General features: G+C 32.7%; 1 protein-coding gene and 1 long non-coding RNA gene across 3 annotated transcripts in view; one reads left to right on the top strand and one right to left on the bottom strand.

The window, feature by feature from the left end:
• LOC143231917 (cytokine receptor-like) overlaps window positions 1-8,547 on the top strand; it is a 259,166-nt gene extending 250,619 nt beyond the window's left edge. For both annotated transcript variants that reach the window (XM_076466755.1, XM_076466766.1), the window contains one exon: window positions 113-8,547. In XM_076466755.1, the coding sequence (XP_076322870.1) occupies window positions 113-1,267 (1,155 nt within the window). In that variant the 3' untranslated portion in view covers window positions 1,268-8,547. The remainder of the gene's footprint in view (window positions 1-112) is intronic.
• Window positions 8,548-12,474: 3,927 nt separating this feature from the next.
• Window positions 12,475-16,159, bottom strand: LOC143257622 (uncharacterized). The gene is made up of 3 exons (XR_013031969.1): window positions 16,105-16,159; window positions 13,140-13,280; window positions 12,475-12,630 (listed from the first exon to the last, which is right to left on the bottom strand). It is a non-coding gene; the product is annotated as an uncharacterized LOC143257622 (long non-coding RNA).
• Between the last annotated feature and the right edge of the window lie 3,604 nt (window positions 16,160-19,763).

The raw sequence follows: 19,763 nt of genomic DNA, 5'->3' as shown, positions 1-19,763 counted from the left end.
TCTCAGGGTGAAATATAAGAAAACTTTCAACCAATGTTGAAAGAAAGAAGGTTGTATTTCTTGTTTGGTGTGACAGAAAAAGTATATTAACATATACTAACTTACGTTTTAGTTGGTCCAGAGGAAGATTCTGTGCAGTACTTACAGGAGGAACCCTAGTGGAGACAGTAGTGGTTATAGTTCAGTAGGTGGATGTGATAGTTTTTCTTCTTCTTTCACAAACCACACTCATCTTTCATCAGAATACCACACTGATCCTGAATTTAATGGTCCAGTTACTCCTGATGCTGTCTTCATGGATTACCATCTTGAAAGTGACCACTTCTTAATCCCCTGTCAAGGGAAATTAGCCCTCCCCACAGTGGATGAACTTCAAGACACTGAAGAGTTATATAATGAAAACAACTTAGAAGACAATAGGAGGGTGCCTGATCCACAGGACAGACATCCATACTGTTCTTTAGATATTATGGGAAGAGCTACACATAAGTGTGTACCATTTGATGGCCAGCAGAATAGCTTGCCTCTTTTCACTAGAAACTTGTCCAATAGTGAGCCTTCTGTGTTCGACATTTACGATGATCACGTGGTTTGTGTAACCAATCAAAATTATGCTGTTCCACCATATTCTAGGCTAGGGTTAGCAAAACGTTCTGATTCAACAGTTGGCTCTAATATGCCACAAATACAAGATCAATTTCAAAATTTGACTTCAAAAACTGGATACTCCAAATTTGGAGTGATTAATATTTTAGGAAATTCGACAAAGCAAACTTCCTCCTTAAAAGATAGTAAAAACACAGTTGGAATGTCATTACCTGCATCTAATTCAGATATAGAACTGAAGCCAGATACTTTAAGAAAAACACCAAGTAAATGGTATGTTGTAGCTAAACCTGACGGTACTAAACCCATCCGGAGCTCATCTCCAACTGTAGTTCCCTCCCGAGAACCCATATTGGGCCTGCCAACTAAAGTGCCAAAGTCTGGAGGATATGTAAGCCTTCCCAGTGCTCTCAAAATGTTTAAGGAGCCTCTAGGTTACTCAAAGTTTGGAATAGAATCAAACTTGGATAATATAAAGCAGTTGGAAATGAGCCAGGAAAAAACTCCACCACAGAATTCTTGTACCAGCTGTGAGAACATGTCTGTAGTTGTTGACGAAACAGCCATTGAAGAACTAGATAGAATCACAAAGATATCTGAAGAAATCAAATCTCAAGAAGAAAATAAAGATATTGTTCCAATTCTTATTGACCATTTCTAAGATGAAAGAATTAGTAGAAGGTAAAATAGATAACTTCTTGGATGAAAATAAATCAGATGATATGTGATGTAGGTAGTGGATCCTCTGTCTCCAAACATTCACCTCTTTCACAGATTAACGACTTGCAGGAAGGAAAAAGGGTCCGAGGGTCAAAAATTGAAGTGAAGGCAATGAATATGTCAAATGAAATGAAGAAGAGCTCCATCTTCACTCAATGGCCAAAAATATCCACTAGACATTATTCTTGTTTTGTAGACTGTGAAACAAATTGTGAGGTAAATAAAAAATTCTATTATTCTTGTAATGGAAAAAGTATGGAAACTTTACTGTTTTGTTTCCTACTAAGTTTTGACTTCAGGCTATGATCTGGATCGTGCATCTGAAGAGTGACTTTTGGTGCCACACTTTATGAAGAGAGTAAGATGAGACAAGAGAACCTTGACTTGCTTGTTTGTACACATGGTCAGAGAAAGCAAAGAAAATAAATAATGTTTATGTGGTTATAAATAATGTCACAATATAATTATATTCCAGAATGGCAGATATGATGGTGAGTTTTGTTATGTAGAGAATTTCTAATAATATTCCACATTGTTGTTATATGTATACCAAAGTTAATCATGTAACTTGTGCTCCAGTTAATTAGAAATCTAATTATACATTTTGATTGGCAGGGTTGAAAGAAATGGTCAGTGATGAATTCTTACAAAAGACTGCTTGTGATAATACACTTTGTGGTTTTCTGGTGCTTGTTTCAGACTCTTTGTTATGTGCTACGATTTACATTTGGTCAGTAGGCAAGGTTTATGATACACTTTGCATCAGTACAGTAACTTTGGTGTTTTAATGTAACTGAATCACTTACAGTCAAACCCGTACGTGGTATATCATGTGAATCACCATTATGGTGCTGTGTTCTTTTCCTCTCTATTGCATTAAAATGGGAAAAATCTGAGTACATATGAGGTGTCTCCATGGCTATGTGTTGTAGATGTTTATGCGTAAAGTTATCTATTTTCTGGCCAGTTGAGGCCAGTATACATTCAGAAGTTTTCAGCTGATGTGAATATACATTACATTATTTCTCTGTTATTAATTGTTCAGATGATGTGTTGTTTTTGATAAACAACTAAAAGAGACAGTATTATATTACAATCCATTTGAAACATTCTACAGAAAATATGAACAGGTATTTTGTACAAAATAAAGAAACAATTTTGGAGAGAATTATGTTTGGAACACATCAGAATAGCATTCATGAGAAATAAGAAGTAATGTACAGTGTAATGTAGATTGACTCAAGTGAGCCTCCATTTTGTTGAAAACAATTTGTATATAGAAACAGTTGAAAGAAATGGAAAAAAAACAAATGCCTGGACATTTGTAACAATGTTCAGTACAAGTTTTATTGCAATATGAAACAATTACCCTTTGCTGTTAGACAAAATCTCTCACAGCCTGTTTTTAAAACTTCTGTAAACACTTAAAAAGAACCTCTTAAAATGTTTATGCTAGTAGTAGAGAACTGTTATCAACACATTTCACATTCCAGTAATAGAGAACTGTTATCAACACGTTTCACATTCCAAACAAGAGAAAGAGGTTTCTAGTTTTCATGTTATTTTGATCGGTGAAAGGAAAAGTTTGAGTTGTAAATTTAAGATGTGATGACTAAAACAAAATAAAGATTTAGTTGTTAAAGTTTAGAAGGAAAAAACACCTGACAACTAATTTTTGTTTGTTTTCTGAGTTATTTAAATTTTCTTAACATTTGTACAAAATAAAAGAATGTTTTGAAGAGAAACTTGTTTGGTGTGCACAAGCTAATATTTAAAAGAAACTACAAGTTATGCACAATAACACAGATAGATTTCTGTTGAGGCCTCTTTTTGTTGAAAGCAATTTGTATCTGTTAGTATGTTTCAAGGATCAGTTACTTATAAAGTTGTTGAGGTCTCTTTTTGTTGAAAGCAATTTGTATCTGTTAGTATGTTTCAAGGATCAGTCACTTATAAAGTTGTTGAGGTCTCTTTTTGTTGAAAGCAATTTGTATCTGTTAGTATGTTTCAAGGATCAGTTACTTATAAAGTTGTTGAGGTCTCTTTTTGTTGAAAGCAATTTGTATCTGTTAGTATGTTTCAAGGATCAGTTACTTATAAAGTTGTTGAGGTCTCTTTTTGTTGAAAGCAATTTGTATCTGTTAGTATGTTTCAAGGATCAGTTACTTATAAATTTGTTGAGGCCTCTTTTTGTTGAAAGCAATTTGTGTCTGTTGGTATGTTTCAAGGACCAGTTACTTATAAAAGTCTGTGTTAGGAAATGTTATTTTTCTGATGTGGTTTTTGCTATTGTAGCAGTTTTCTACCTCATTAAGTTATGGTTTATTGTCAGCACCAAATTTTAAAATTAAAACTTGTTGATTATTTGAAAACTGATAAGTTTTAGTTATATTTTGAAAAATAAAAAAAAAATTCTAACATAGATCAGTAATCCAGAGCTTGCAATGTGTATATTATTGGGTTTGTATACAATGTAAATCGTGTCAGAGAAGTCTTCATGTCTTTAAAGTATTAGGCCTATTGTTTAACTAGTTTGTGTCAAATATGTTGCTCATGAAATTTCTCTGTTGCACATAAATATGAACCAGTTCTGTCTTCAATACAAAACGGTAAGATATCTATTCTTAATTAGCGTGTTAAGAATCCAAAGTTTAATGAACTTCATCAAATTGTAAGATGGTTTGGTAAATTTCACACTGTAATTAATATGAATATATTCACAGCAGAATTAAAATGATGAAAGAGAAATGTCTGTTAGTATCATTTGATCTTAGACATGAATAAACATAGTTTAAGGCACGGCTTAGTTTTTAAAATAATTCAAGGTAGTTGTGCAGAACTTAATAGTTTATTTATTGAAATTATATCAGTTTGTATGTATCAAATATGGAAAGTGTAATGTTTAACAGAAGTGAATGCTAGAGTTTACATGGCCAAAGAACCTCCACCCCCCAAACACACTCTTCATAGCCTTTCTCAAACAACTTAAGATGTAAAATAATTTTGTATTCAAGTGACCCGTATATATGATATGTTTAGCTAGAAACTTACAGTTGACAAGCCTGGTGAAGCAGTGGTTTCAGTTGGATTAAAACATGTTAACTCTTTCAGAACAAATTCATGAGTTAACTAGGGTGTTATGATATGAGTCATATAGTCTTTCAGAAGTTTAGATTTAAAAAAATGATGTGTAACTTGGGTTTCTCATGGGAAAATGTGTACTATGGTCTTACCAACAGCTTGGATGTATGTATTTTTTTAAATTTTTAAACACATGAGATTTTGGTTTAGATGACATAACTAATCCATTTGAAGGTGCACAAAAGCTCATGTTTGTAATTACTTTATAAAGTGATATGTTCCAGATATTATTATGTTTCATAGTTCAGTTTACATTAAGAATTTTCCAGCAAATTTGTACTGATTTCAGGTTAGGATTACTTGGAGATGCAACCTTTAGTTAGATTGGAATAATTTTTGTGGAAATCAAACTTGTGAAGTGAACTATCGAAATTAATCTCTAATAAGAAATTCAGAGCAACTATGTGTCAAACGTGTGACACGTGTTACAGTATGTTTTAACTGTATCAGATGTTAAAAGTTTCCACATGGTCTTATTATGACATGCTGTATTTGTTGAGAGAATTATAACAACAGATGTTTGTTTATACTTCCACAAAGTTTTTGTTTTGCTCAATTTGTAACAGTTGTTGATCTAGGTGGCGCCACTGCTGCATAAGTTATAATACCCACATTTAGGCTAAAGGTCATGAACTGGAGATGCACTTTAAATTGTATCTTTTCACTCATAATTATCATAAGACATCAGTGAGATTGTCTCTGTATGAAAGAATGTGTTTCATCTACTGAAAAATTTTCTGGTTTCTCAACTTGAAGAAAACTTGTTTTTTTTTGTAATTGTTGAGTTTTTTTTTCTTTGTTAAGTTCCATTCTGTAGTTTTATGAGAAGAATTAGTGTTTACAGGATTGTTAGCCATTTTGCGATGCTCAGAATTATTTGAATGTTTGCTAACTAACAGTTAAAGGGTTATAAAGAAAGTAGTATTTCTTGTAACTTTGTATTAGAGCTGTTTGTAACTGACTTTGACAAGTACCTGAACTTTATCTAGCTAGATTGATGTGATGTAAACAATGTTGAATATGACCAGATGATTATACTATGGTGGTACCTAACTGAACATTATAAGATATAAATGTATATGGATTATACTATGGTGGTACCTAACTGAACATTAAGATATAAATGTATATGGATTATACTATGGTGGTACCTAACTGAACATTAAGATATAAATGTATATGGATTATACTATGGTGGTACCTAACTGAACATTATAAGATATAAATGTATATGGATTATACTATGGTGGTACCTAACTGAAAATTATAAGATATAAATGTATATTTATATCTCATTTCACAAATGGTATTTTTATTTTGAGAATTGTTAGGTAAATCATCTTGTAATGCATCAGGCATCTGTTTCAACAGTACATCTTTGGCTGTTATTTTCACACAATATTCAAACTAATGATTGAAATCCCCTTTTTGAAGACAATGATACTACATGCCCCATGTTCTATGTTTCGCTGTCAATGCAGTAAGCGAATCGTCTCTTGTTCAACTGGTATGGATTGATTGGGATGTCTTTGAATACATTCTGTACCTACAGGTTAGTGTAATAACGATACTTAAACCATTGTATTCTAACTGTCTAGGTACATCACCATCACTGTCTTGCAAGGTAACAGGTTTGGTTCAGCCACCGAGAACTTCATAATAGTGCCAAACTTTTGTTTTTTAACCAAAACAAAATAAACCTTCCTGGAATGCTTTGTTTTAATCCATATTAAAATACTTGGTTGACTCAACTGGCAGATGTCAAAATAAACCTTCCTGGAATGCTTTGTTTTGATCCATGTTAAGATACTTGGTTGACTCAACTGGCAGATGTTAAAATAAACCTTCCTGGAATGCTTTGTTTTGATCCATGTTAAGATACTTGGTTGACTCAACTGACAGATGTTAAAATAAACCTTCCTGGAATGCTTTGTTTTAATCCATATTAAAATACTTAGTTAACTCAACTGGCAGATGTTAAAATAAACCTTTCTGGAATGCTTTGTTTTAATCCATATTAAAATACTTGGTTGACTCAACTGGCAGATGTTAAAATAAACCTTCCTGGAATGCTTTGTTTTGATCCATGTTAAGATACTTGGTTGACTCAACTGACAGATGTTAAAATAAACCTTCCTGGAATGCTTTGTTTTGATCCATGTTAAGATACTTGGTTGACTCAACTGACAGATGTTAAAATAAACCTTCCTGGAATGCTTTGTTTTAATCCATGTTAAAATACTTGGTTGACTCAACTGGCAGATGTTAAAATAAACCTTTCTGGAATGCTTTGTTTTAATCCATATTAAAATACTTGGTTGACTCAACTGACAGATGTTAAAATAAACCTTTCTGGAATGCTTTGTTTTAATCCATATTAAAATACTTGGTTGACTCAACTGACAGATGTTAAAATAAACCTTCCTGGAATGCTTTGTTTTAATCCATGTTAAAATACTTGGTTGACTCAACTGGCAGATGTTAAAATAAACCTTTCTGGAATGCTTTGTTTTAATCCATATTAAAATACTTGGTTGACTCGACTGACAGATGTTAAAATAAACCTTTCTGGAATGCTTTGTTTTAATCCATATTAAAATACTTGGTTGACTCAACTGGCAGATGTTAAAATAAACCTTTCTGGAATGGTTTGTTTTAATCCATATTAAAATACTTGGTTGACTCAACTGACAGATGTTAAAATAAACCTTCCTGGAATGGTTTGTTTTGATCCATATTAAAATACTTGGTTGACTCAACTGGCAGATGTTAAAATAAACCTTCCTGGAATGCTTTGTTTTAATCCATATTAAAATACTTGGTTGACTCAACTGGCAGATGTTAAAATAAACCTTTCTGGAATGCTTTGTTTTGATCCATGTTAAGATACTTGGTTGACTCAACTGACAGATGTTAAAATAAACCTTTCTGGAATGCTTTGTTTTAATCCATATTAAAATACTTGGTTGACTCAACTGACTGATGTTAAAATAAACCTTCCTGGGAATGCTTTGTTTTAATCCATATTAAAATACTTGGTTGACTCAACTGACAGATGTTAAAAAGATTTTAGTGTTCATTGGAAATTAAGTCTTGTTGTCTCAGTCGACTTTCCTTCCAGCTCAATTTATCGAGATGACTGTTCAGTGACAAGTACTCTTCTCATTACTTTGACCACACACAATGCCTTGTGTGTCTGGTTTATATTCCAAGGTTTCTGTAGAGCATAACCACCACCTATGATTAGGTCATATTCTGCACAGAACTTTGTACAAGTGCCAAACCTGGAGACTTGTTAACCTTTTGATCATTCTGAGTGAATTGTTAAAGGGAATATAGTCATCATGAAGGTACTCAGGTTTAGTGGAAAATAGCCATTATTTTGTTAAATTCTCACCTTCCACAGCACGTGTCTTCAGAGAAAAATCATAACTTAATTTTCTATTAATAAACAACCACAATCCCCATTTCAGAGTTTTGCTAATAATGTATAAAACTTTCGGGTTCTAACAAATGTTTTGTTAATGTTTATATATTTCAGATAATTAGCTGCAAAAAGTAAGTTTTATTCTAGAATATTTTGAAGACATTTAATTACCTTTGTTGTTAGAGTTGAGGGTAGCCTTAAAACTGATTATGAAATAAATCACTAGATTTGTTAGAAAGAAACTGATGAATTATCTTTTAGGTTATCATAAGTCATGTAGTGATGGTGTGTTTTTTTTGTTTTTATAATATGCTTGTTAGGATAATAAAACTGACAATAAATACATGACTTTAAATATTTGTTATCTTCTATATTAATTTTATAATAAACTAGATACTGTGAAAAATTAATTTTTTAAGTTTTTGTTATATAAATGAGTTAGTGAAAAGCTCACTTTGATTGAAAAGTGACCTGTATATAGATTGTTGCTCATATCTTGCCATCTGACATATTTACACTGCAGTAATTCTAACTTCATTAGGTCTGATTTTGAGATATTAAACCAAATCTCCAGGAAAGATAAAGAAATTTGACGTTATTAGTGTACTGTTAAAATATCTAACTTGTTTGTTGAATAAAGTGTTATCTATTCATTGTGTGTGTGGTTTGTGATATGTTAAAGTTCCAACATTAACCTGTTCAGTGCCGTAGACGGGATAACTCGTCCAAGCCGATCGGTAACAGTGCCACGGACGAGTTCACTCGTTCTTCATAATACCCAACTTCAACGCTAGATGTCAGCACCATACATGCATTTGACCTACATACAAATTGTTTCACTTTCGATTCAAAATGGCGTCACGAAAAAGTTACAAAATGAAGAAACATTAGAGTTGTATTGTAGCAGCTGGAATACTTGGCAGTCAACAGGTTAAGAAAGGATAGTGCTAAGTAACAGACATATGTACAGAACAGTGTGGTTCCAACGTCTGATACCAGTGTTGAATGTTTTGTGTGGTAGGTAGCAGAAACTTTCCACATGTTCTATAAGATCACTTACAGTCTAAAGAACAGTAATCTGGCAAATTAAATGTTATAATAACAGAGACTCAATAATAGTAATCTGGCAAAGTAAATGTGTTACAATAATAGAACCTAAAGAACAGTGATCTGGCAAATTATATGTGTGATAATAATAATAATAAGAGTCTAAAGAACAGTTATCTGGTAAACTAAATTAATAATAATAGAGTCTAAGGAACAGTAATCTGGGAAAGAAAATGAGTAATAATAATAATAATAATAATAGAGTCTAAGAAACAGTAATATGGGAAAGAAAATGAGTAATAATAATAATAATAATAATAGAGTCTAAATAAGAGTAATCTGGTAAATTAAGTTTGTTGTAATAATAATAACAGTATAAGGAACAGTAATATGACAAACTTAATGAATAATAATAATAATACACTATAAAGAACAGTAATCTGGGAAAGGAAATGAGTAATAATAATAATAATTGTCCAAAGAACAGTAATCTGGCATACTAAATGTATTATAATAATAGAGTATAACGAACAGTAATCTGGCAAACTAAATGTATTATAATAATAGAGTATAACGAACAGTAATCTGGCAAACTTTTCAGTGAGTGTTTGTAAATTGATACAGTTTAAGGAATAGAACATTATATAATGAATATACTTATTATACAAGATATTCCACTATCTCGATAACAGATAATATGCCATGTTGTTCTAAACCTAACTCTATTCCACATAGCTAGTGATATGTTACTCACCTTACCCCTCCAACCTGATAATGTACTGTGTTACTGCCGGACTTGTCTTAGTTCATAATGTAGCACTGGATTCCTCATTACTATGATTTTATATTTAGGAAGGAAGCCTAAATCATTTGTCATCTAATTTTGTGAATGTTTTTCCTTGTTTAGAGGCTCATACCAGGTAGATTGAAATACTGCCTATTACAAGTAAATAATAGTTTCATATTGTTTCACCAGTGTTATTTATTTATTTTTATGTTAGTTCATTCACTGACGTAAAGTCGTGTTTTATAATCCGTACTTCAATAAAACAAGGTAAAATAAATATTTGTTTTTTGTATTATTTATGCAAGTAAAAGTTGGTGAACTGAAATCCTATAGATCTAGTTCTGATGAACGATGTCATATGATTATCTTAAAAAATAAATTATCAAAAAATATAAAAATAACAGTTTACTCTATAAAAGCATTTTTTGCAAAAATAAAAAAGGCAAGTCTTCGTTGTGAATACACTATACGGTTTCCAGGGCAGAAGCCGAGCGAAACAACTCACGAGTAAATAGCAAAACATTCTGTCATATCAACCGCTAGAAAAAAGTAACGGAAAAAAAAGGAATACTTGATTATATCGTTTCATCAGAAACTTTGTACAGAAGTAAACAAAACCTTGACATAAAAATAGTAGAATACATCTTGGTTTAGTATTTACAATACACTTGCAGCTCTTGAAATTCATAAAATACATTTTAAATTATTGCAAGAAAAGTAACTTTTGACCGCAACATTAACAACAAAGTCATTTTCTTTAATGTTCCACAAAATAATAAATATTTTTGGCCTAAAATATGTTCATAATTTTGGCCTGTTTAGGATTCGCCACGAAGCAAATACTTTGTTTCTCCTTGAGAAAACTTTTAAGAAAAAATCGACTCTAGATAATTTTGGGAATTTCGTGGAACACACTTTTTAAAATAAAATTAGTTATTTAAAAATAAAGGATTTATAAATCAAATTTTTAGATATAAGCACCGTTTTGGATAGCATCGCTGATACCATAACACAAATTCTCGTTAACTTCGTGATGGAAACGCATTTGACTTCGAAAGCTACTATAGAATTTATTATTCTAGTCTTTGGTGCATATAAAATGTCATATATACTCAAATTAATTCTAGATTTATTATTTAAACTATCTCTGCTCGTGGTGTTCTATTTTATTAACCCCATCTCACCGGTGTCTCAGTGGGCTTATAACGCCAATAACTGTAGAAATGTTGATTGTAAAACAAAGTGTGATTTTTAAGAAATAAACGAGTCCAGATAAAATAGTTTAAGTTAAAAAGATGTAAAGTAGAAACTCATATGTAAGGCTTATTCCTTGTGTCCGTCATTTATTAGATAATCGTTTTTGTTTATTTGTTTTCTATCGCAAAGCTATACAAAGAGTTATCTGCTCACTGTTTACCGAGGAGAATTGGATTTTGAATTTTAGTATTGTAAGTCTATAAATTTACTGCTTATGGGAGAGGCGCCTTTATCTCGCACATATCAAATTGTCTTTTGTGTCATATAAATTTTACTCGTACAAAATAAATTATGTGAAAAAACTTGAAACATTTTAAGATAAATCGTTTCATTTATATTTTATTTTACCTCAGGTACAATAATATAATTTTAAAAATAAACAGAACAAATTGGCTTCATCCACCTTCAATTTGCAGCTAAGCCATTCGGTACATTGATAGACTAAGCTAACCACTGACGTTATCAACAAAGGTCTGTTAAAACTTTCTGAAAACAAACTGGTAACTAGTAGACTTATGTGATTGTTTGTTTGTTTGTTTCGGAATTTCGCACAAAGCTACTCGAGGGCTATCTGTGCTAGCCGTCCCTAATTTAGCAGTGTAAGACTAGAGGGAAGATAGCTAGTCATCACCACCCACCTCCAACTCTTGGGCTACTCTTTTACCAACGAATAGTGGGATTGACCGTAACATTATAACGTCCCCACGGCTGGGAGGGCGAGCATGTTTGGCGACGCGGATGCGAACCCGCAACTCTCAGATTACGAGTCGCACGCCTTAACGCGCTTGGCCATGCCGAGCCAGACTTATGTGAAATAACAATTTTCTCAGATACAGTAGTTTATAAATACTACAGAATTAAATTTTTGTCAAATTTTCAAACCAAACTCTTGCTGTTGATGAAGAAGCAATACAGCTTCTTAGAATGATAAATTGTTTCATTAAAACCCAGAGACTTTCTTTAAATTGATAGTGATAAAGAGTGCTGTCACCTTTTATTTTAAACAAATATTTCTGCATTTTATTATTATTATGAAATTTTGCGATACATGACGCCACCAAGCTCCTACAAAAATTCTGTAGACGTGTACAACTTTTTTCCTGACAAATTTAATGTTCGCATAGGACAAAATGCAATAAACAGTTCAATACCACTAGACGAAAACAAATAAAAACAACGTTTTCTTGGATGCTTATCTTCGCCATCTCTGTCTTATTATTAATTCTTTAGCGCTCAACAATATACGTCTCTTGATTTTAGTTGGGTACAAATACGCCATTTTTGTTTTCGACACAACGAACTCTTTGTTTCGCTGCTCCACACTTTTAGTGCTAGAGGTTCATCATCCACACTTGTCTTTCAGAAATATTTTAAGTTTTTTGTTCTTTTAATTCTTTGAAAGCTCAGAAGACAAATCACAATTTCAGGAATCGTCGTCAGTAGGACTAGCGTATAGTTTCCTGTCGACGAAGAAATGGTAAAAACTGTATTGTGTTTCGATAACCCTGTTTGTGATTCCTGTTGCAAGACAGAAATAATCATGCTATTCTAACATAGTTGGTTATTAGAAGAAGCCACATCACTTGCACAAGATTTGACAGCACTCTCTTACAGGAATGAATAGAACGGCCTTGGTTTGGTTGTTCTGACAATAAATAAGTGTAATATGTTATATCTTAGAAAAGAGTGGTTTATTAGTTTAAAAATCTTTAATTAATTTTATGTACCTTCGGTCCAATTCTTTACGACAAAAAATTACAAAATGTCAGCTATTTTCTTCTAATCAACAAAAGACAACCATTTTTAAAAACTGAATAATTCATCTCTTCATATTCAATAACATAACTTACGTCATCTAACTCTTCGACAGATACTACGTTTCAAACTGTATATGTTAACATATACTCTGATAAATCGTTTTCAAATAGCCGCGGTGGATGAAAATCGATATATTATCTTATATATTATATTATTTTCTTTTAATTAAGGTTTACGTTAAAGAACCCATCTTTAGCGTCTCGTATAATAACGTAACAAGAGAAAGTTTACGTACTTAGATTTAAGTAACAGTAATGAAAAGAGATTCTCCACCTAAGCCAGTTCTTTCTTATCTTACGTAGAAGTAAAAACATTCGATTTAAACAGCTCTCTTACCAGTATTGCACTTCCCTGGCGGAGAAGTAGGCTTATCGTTATTACCACTAGAGGGCGACATGCCTTGCGAAAATGGGATCAGCGCTGGTCTCCATGGAAGCTTAATATGTTTAACTGTTACTGGAACTTGTGGACAAGATACTGAAAAATGCAAATATTGTTAAAGTTATGGTACATTAGGAAACGATGTCGCTTTGAGACGTTAAAAACACTGTCCGCCTACACCGTAAACCTTTGTCGCCTTTAAGAAATAAAATATTGCCGCTTTCAGAATTAAAACATTTTCATGATGACGAAACCCACTTGAAATAAAAATGTATTCTCAAAATGGCTGTTATGGGTATTAAAACTTTAATAAAATAAAGTACATCTTCACATCTGTGCCACGTAATAATATCGTTGATAGATCATAAAACATTTTTACTTCTAGACTATAGCAAACAATCGCTTCTAGCTTACAAGTATTTTGTCTAAAACTAATCCCAGTGACTTCAATCTGTTAATTTATCTTTATAGCGCTTGTCGTTTTAAAGTATGTTTTCACCTCTTATCAGATTAAACTTTTGTTTATTTGTTGAATTTTGCTCAAAACAAAGCGAGGGCTGTCTGCGTTCGCCGTCCCTAACTTTGATAAGATGGGCTCGTAGTCAACAGTCAAACCTTAATAGTTATTTTGAGAAGAAACTTTTATGGAAGCAGAAATCAACATTATTATTTTATTAATGAAAATGTTTCTTAAGAGAAACAACTTCGTCCTGGTCTAAGAACAACCAAGTTAGAAATACCCGCTTGTTGTTCTTTGCATTAGGGGGTTCTTGTAAATCATCAGAATATTCGATTTCTGGTTTAATCATTCTTTTCATATAGTCACTTGTTTTAAAGCAAAGTCACAACGTGCCAGAGGACATCGCACACTGCCCCGAATCCGAGTTGATGTAAAACTAGAAAAGGAATCCAGGATCGATGTCATACCAGAATGAAAACAATAGCGACACCGCTGCTGTCTGCTGTGTGTAATGTATTATAAGACCGTAAACTTACCACTGACCCACCAGGGGACAGGATGGACGATATTGTTTCACTTTATTTTGTACTTTTATTCGAAGGTTGTTGTTAAACTTTGAGTACTGATAAACAGAGAAAAACACCAGTTATAAATAAATATTTCTTCCGGTGGGGCAAGGGTAAGTGTCAAGACGTACAAGGCTAAAGTCCTGAGTTCGATTCCTCCCTATGGACAGACGGCTGGAAAAAAGAGGTGGATTAGTTGGGTGCAACTGCCCCGAACCCTTTCGATCGAATCCCCCCAGCCTAAAATAAAACTATTATAAATACTCAAAAACTGAAGGTTGTTTTTTAAAAAAGAACATATCTTCAATTGCACTGCTATGACAACTGTTACTTTAGTCTTTTCACAATAATCTATAAATCATTGTAAATATTTGTTAACAGCTGGCCTTTCGTCAATATATTTTGTTTCATTTAACAACAAAAACCATTCTCATTACTTTATCATTTTTAAATCTATTAATTAATAATGTTATCTATCCACAGTTTGTACTCGTGTATTTCTCAAACTCTAGTTTATTGTTTTTTTGTTTTGTTTTCTGAATTTCGCGCAAAACTACTCGAGGGCTATCTGCGCTAGCCGTCCCTAATTTAGCAGTGTAAGACTAGAGGGAAGGCATCACCACCCACCGCCAACTCTTGAACTACTCTTTTACCAATGAATAGTGGGATTGACCGTCACATTATAACGATCCCACGGCTAAAATGACCAGCATGTTTGGTGCGACCGGGATTCAAACCCGCGACCTTCGGATTACGAGTCGAATGCCTTAACCCACCTGGTCATGCCGGGCCTGTAGTTAATAAAAACTACTCAACTGTTGTTTACTTAGCGATAGAGAACATTCAACATGTTTAATAATCATCATTAAACAGTTAGTGTAACGTTCACCTTGTTTAATAATCTTCATTAAACAGTTAGTGTAACGTTCACCTTGTTTAATAATCTTCATTAAACAGTTAGTGTAACATTCACCTTGTTTAACAATCTTCATTAAACAGTTAGTGTGACATTCACCAGTTTAACAATCTTCATTAAACAGTTAATGTAACATTCACCTTGTTTAATAATCTTCATTAAACAGTTAGTGTAACATTAATCGTGTTTAATAATCTTCATTAAACAGTTAGTGTAACATTCACCGTGTTTAACAATCTTCATTAAACAGTTAGTGTAACATTCACCTTGTTTAATAATCTTCATTAAACAGTTAGTGTAACATTCACCGTGTTTAATAATCTTCATTAAAAGTTAGTGTAACATTCACCGTGTTTAATAATCTTCATTAAACAGTTAGTGTGACATTCACCTTGTTTAATAATCTTCATTAAACAGTTAATGTAACATTCACCTTGTTTAATAATCTTCATTAAACAGTTAGTGTAACATTAATCGTGTTTAATAATCTTCATTAAACAGTTAGTGTAACATTCACCTCGTTTAATAATCTTCATTAAACAGTTAGTGTAACATTCACCGTGTTTAACAATCTTCATTAAACAGTTAGTGTAACATTCACCTTGTTTAATAATCTTCATTAAACAGTTAGTGTAACATTCACCGTGTTTAATAATCTTCATTAAAAGTTAGTGTAACATTCACCGTGTTTAATAATCTTCATTAAACAGTTAGTGTGACATTCACCTTGTTTAATAATCTTCATTAAACAGTTAGTGTAACATTCGCCGTGTTTAATAATCTTCATTAAACAGTTAGTGTAACATTCACCGTGTTTAATAATCTTCATTAAACAGTTAGTGTAACATTCACCGTGTTTAATAATCTTCATTAAACAGTTAGTGTAACAATCACCGTGTTTAATAATCTTCATTAAACAGTTAGTGTAACATTCACCGTGTTTAACAATCTTCATTAAACAGTTAGTGCAACATTCACCTTGTTTAACAATCTTCATGCCCACAGTGAAGGTATCTTTATCCCGTGAACAAGTTTCACCAGCTTCCTTGATGTAGGCCTCGTTTCCGTTCCTCACTACTTTCCCAACCTGTAATTCACGTGAGAATAGGCTTAACATGTGAGTTCGTTCAAAATCCCTTGCATTGAAAAGCTTGAATATTTGTGATCGAAAACATAAAAGTTTATTTAAATGTTATTATACAGTAAATTGAAGAAAACTAAACTGTTTACTAAAAACGTCAATCATGTGTATGTGATAGGTGTAGAAGTCGAACTAAATTAGGTGTCCAAAGGTTGATTATACTTTGTTTTATTGCAATTAAGCAAAAGCTACACAATGGGCTGTCTGTGCTCTGCCCACCAGGAGTATCGAAACCCGGTTTCTCGTGGTGTGAGTCCGTAGACGCTGGTGGTGTTGATTATACTGAACGAAGTGAAGGAAATCTCTGATTCTGGTTGAAATTTAACACATTTTCCTGAGGGTATTTTTCATTCAGAGAGACATCGAATTGTTTGAAATGGTTTATAGAATGGTTACTGATATTCTATCTGTGATAGAAGGGTTGTTATATTAAGATCCTTAAAATTGTTTTCTCTTGAAAAAAGAAGAGTTGGGGGTGATCTGATTGAAGTGTTAAGATTACAAAAATAATTAATAATGTTGATGCATCAACACTTCTTATACTCAACACCGAAAATTATTGAACGAGGGGACAGAAGTACAGATTTGGCAAACTAGAAGCCGTCTTCAACTAAGTTTTACTTTTGAAATAAGGTGGTTGGCCTATGGAATGGGTTATCTTCTGATGTTGTGGAGGCAGTAAGATTGAGTGAGTTTAAAAGAAAGCTTGATAGATATATGAATAAGGGTTAACTCTTAAATTGTTTTTATTTAATAGTTTTAGTTTGTCTTATAGAATGGGACAACTTAAATGGACTAATAGGTCTTTTGTTGTCCCTACACATTACGTTATGTTGATTTTGATGCACTCTTACTTAACAGATTGGAGGCACACCACACCCGCTTACTACACCAGTTTGAGCTGCATTTATTCTAAACACAAATCTAGGACACATGAGAAAGGGGCACATAATTCTTTTTCTGTCAGACACAGTTAAATTAATATTATAAAATAACAAAACCTCGGTCTTTTTTTTTTTTTTTTTTGCCAAGAGCACACAACCAAAATTCTGGAAATTTATTCTATTAGGGTGTAGAAAGGTTAATATTTTTCGTGTCTCTTTTAAACAAATTATAAGAATAATACACGTTTTCATTAGTTTGTTGTTTTTCTTCCATAGTACGATACTGAATCACGCATAAACGTAATTTAAAAACTGTGAACTCTCAAACTTGTTTGTGAGTTTATTTGTTTTTTTTCAATGGTTTTGAATTTGTTAAAATAGTATTCCATTTTTATATAACTTCAAATAGCAGAAAATACGAAAACAAATCTAAGTATTTTGATAATTTTCGAGCTATAAATGTGAAGACTACTTTGTGTGGTTTCTATTTTACTTACGAAACACTGGCGTCCTCGAATGTCTTCACGTTGTGTGTAGGTAAAGAGAACGCCACTTTCTTCCCAGTTTCCAATGCATCGATACACGCGTTCTGGTAAATGAATGAAAATTATGAAAACCTAAACAAGGTATTACTCTCTTATCGATTAACAGTAGCATAATTTAATAAACACAAAAAAATTAAATTATTGTGATACCAGGAAATTGTAAAACAAAACAATTACAACAAACAAATTACGTTTCAAAACTATTTAAAGAACATAACGCACAAAGACGTCTTTATTGTAATATTCATAATAAATAACACACTTCCTGGAAGTTAATTTGAAATATGGCATGCGTGCATGTGTCGTAGCTCCCTTCTGATACAGCGATAAGTCTACGGTTTACAACGCTAAAATCAGGGTTCGATTCCCCTCGGTGGGATCAGCAAATAGCCCGATGTGACTTTGCTGTAAGAAAACATACACACACACAGACATGCGCCGTAATAAACCTTAAAATTAGAAGATGAAACGTTTTGTTCGGAGCACGTTGATTAGAGTCACGACCGAGACAATTCACCAACGTATGTTATAGTTTCACATCTGTTATCCACGCGTGTATTACATTAGCAATTCTTGCGCAGAGATTCGAATCGTCAACTCGTAGGTTAAAGATACTTCCGTTGGTAACTTTCTTTCTGGGTAAAAACGACTCGTTGCGTGCAAGTGATTAGTTTCCACAGTTATTATCTACCAAACAATACCCCGGCTCTGTGTAAGGCACATCGGTATTTCGCTCACGTCCTCTCTATTACTGTTTTATAATAAATATTAACCGTCATTAAAAAAGGCCTCGCCGACAGTAACGAGTTTAATTGGATCTCAGCATATCGGTCAATACATTGGCTTATTGTATTTTTTAAATTCCAGAATCCAACGAGCCAAAGTTTGGTATATTTTATATTGAGAAAGTTTTACTTTTTCAGTGCATTATTTCATCTAATAAAACTTTTATATGTAAAACAATAAAACAGTGCGTAATAACCTTCATTTTATCAGTATGTTTTCTTCTCATTTACAACAGTTTTTCAAGGATAAATTCCGTCAAAGCAAACCTGACATCAAGATTACGTGTAACAATATCTACAAGTAAGAAATGATATCGCTTGTATTACTTGTGCCGTATCCACTCTCAAAACAAAAATGTGAAATGAAAATTTCAGTCACTAAAGTAATGAGGCTTTTTCTTTTCAAACCCTGTTCAAAATATCTCGTTTCAATTTTTTATAGTAATTAAAATAGAAACGAGAACCTTTAATTTCTCCTTTTCTGTCCTAATTACTGTTGCATCCAATAACTGATAGGCCTACAGACGAACTAAGAGTGTCGGTGTGATTACAATAATTGATAGGCCTACAAACGAATTAAGAGTGTCGCTGTGATTACAATAATTGATAGGCCTACAAACGAATTAAGAGTGTCGCTGTGATTACAATAATTGATAGGCCCACAGACGAACTAAGAGTGTCGGTGTGATTACAATAATTGACAGGCCTACAGATGAATTAAGAGTGTCATGTGATTACAATAATTGACAGGTCTACAGACGACTTAAGAGTGTCGGTGTGATTACAGACACTCAGTGGCGATAGTACAGCTCTTAGAAAATATAAAAGTTCCAGACAGGTGATACTCATCTCAAGGTTGAAGTAAGAGATTTAAAGTGACTGATGAATATTCATGTTATCTAAGTTGCTGTGATGAAAATTAGGAAATCAATGGCAGCTGTAAATATAACTAGAAAAACACAATAAATCTTATATTTAAACCACGTGTAATATAATTTATTTACTTATGAAAAGAAAATTCTGTGTGAAAACAAAGATGAATGCAGAACAAAATGCAACCATTGATATCTTCTGTATTCGGTGCCGACGAGGCGTTTCCAACAATACCTAGATTCTTTAAGCTGAATGATATACAAGGTACACAGTAGTAATTGAGATGCTATGTATAGTATCAACTTACATAAACACCAACTGTTATGGTGTTAACTAGATTAAGTTACTGAAGTGTAATTTCTCATCAGTTTTATTTATATATCACAGTTAGGGTTAGAATTTTGAACCC

The sequence above is a fragment of the Tachypleus tridentatus genome, chromosome 1 (assembly GCF_004210375.1).
Source record: "Tachypleus tridentatus isolate NWPU-2018 chromosome 1, ASM421037v1, whole genome shotgun sequence".
Taxonomy (NCBI): Eukaryota; Metazoa; Arthropoda; class Merostomata; order Xiphosura; family Limulidae; genus Tachypleus; species Tachypleus tridentatus.
Note: the sequence above shows the minus strand (reverse complement) of the source record. Positions and strands in the feature narration are given on the sequence as shown.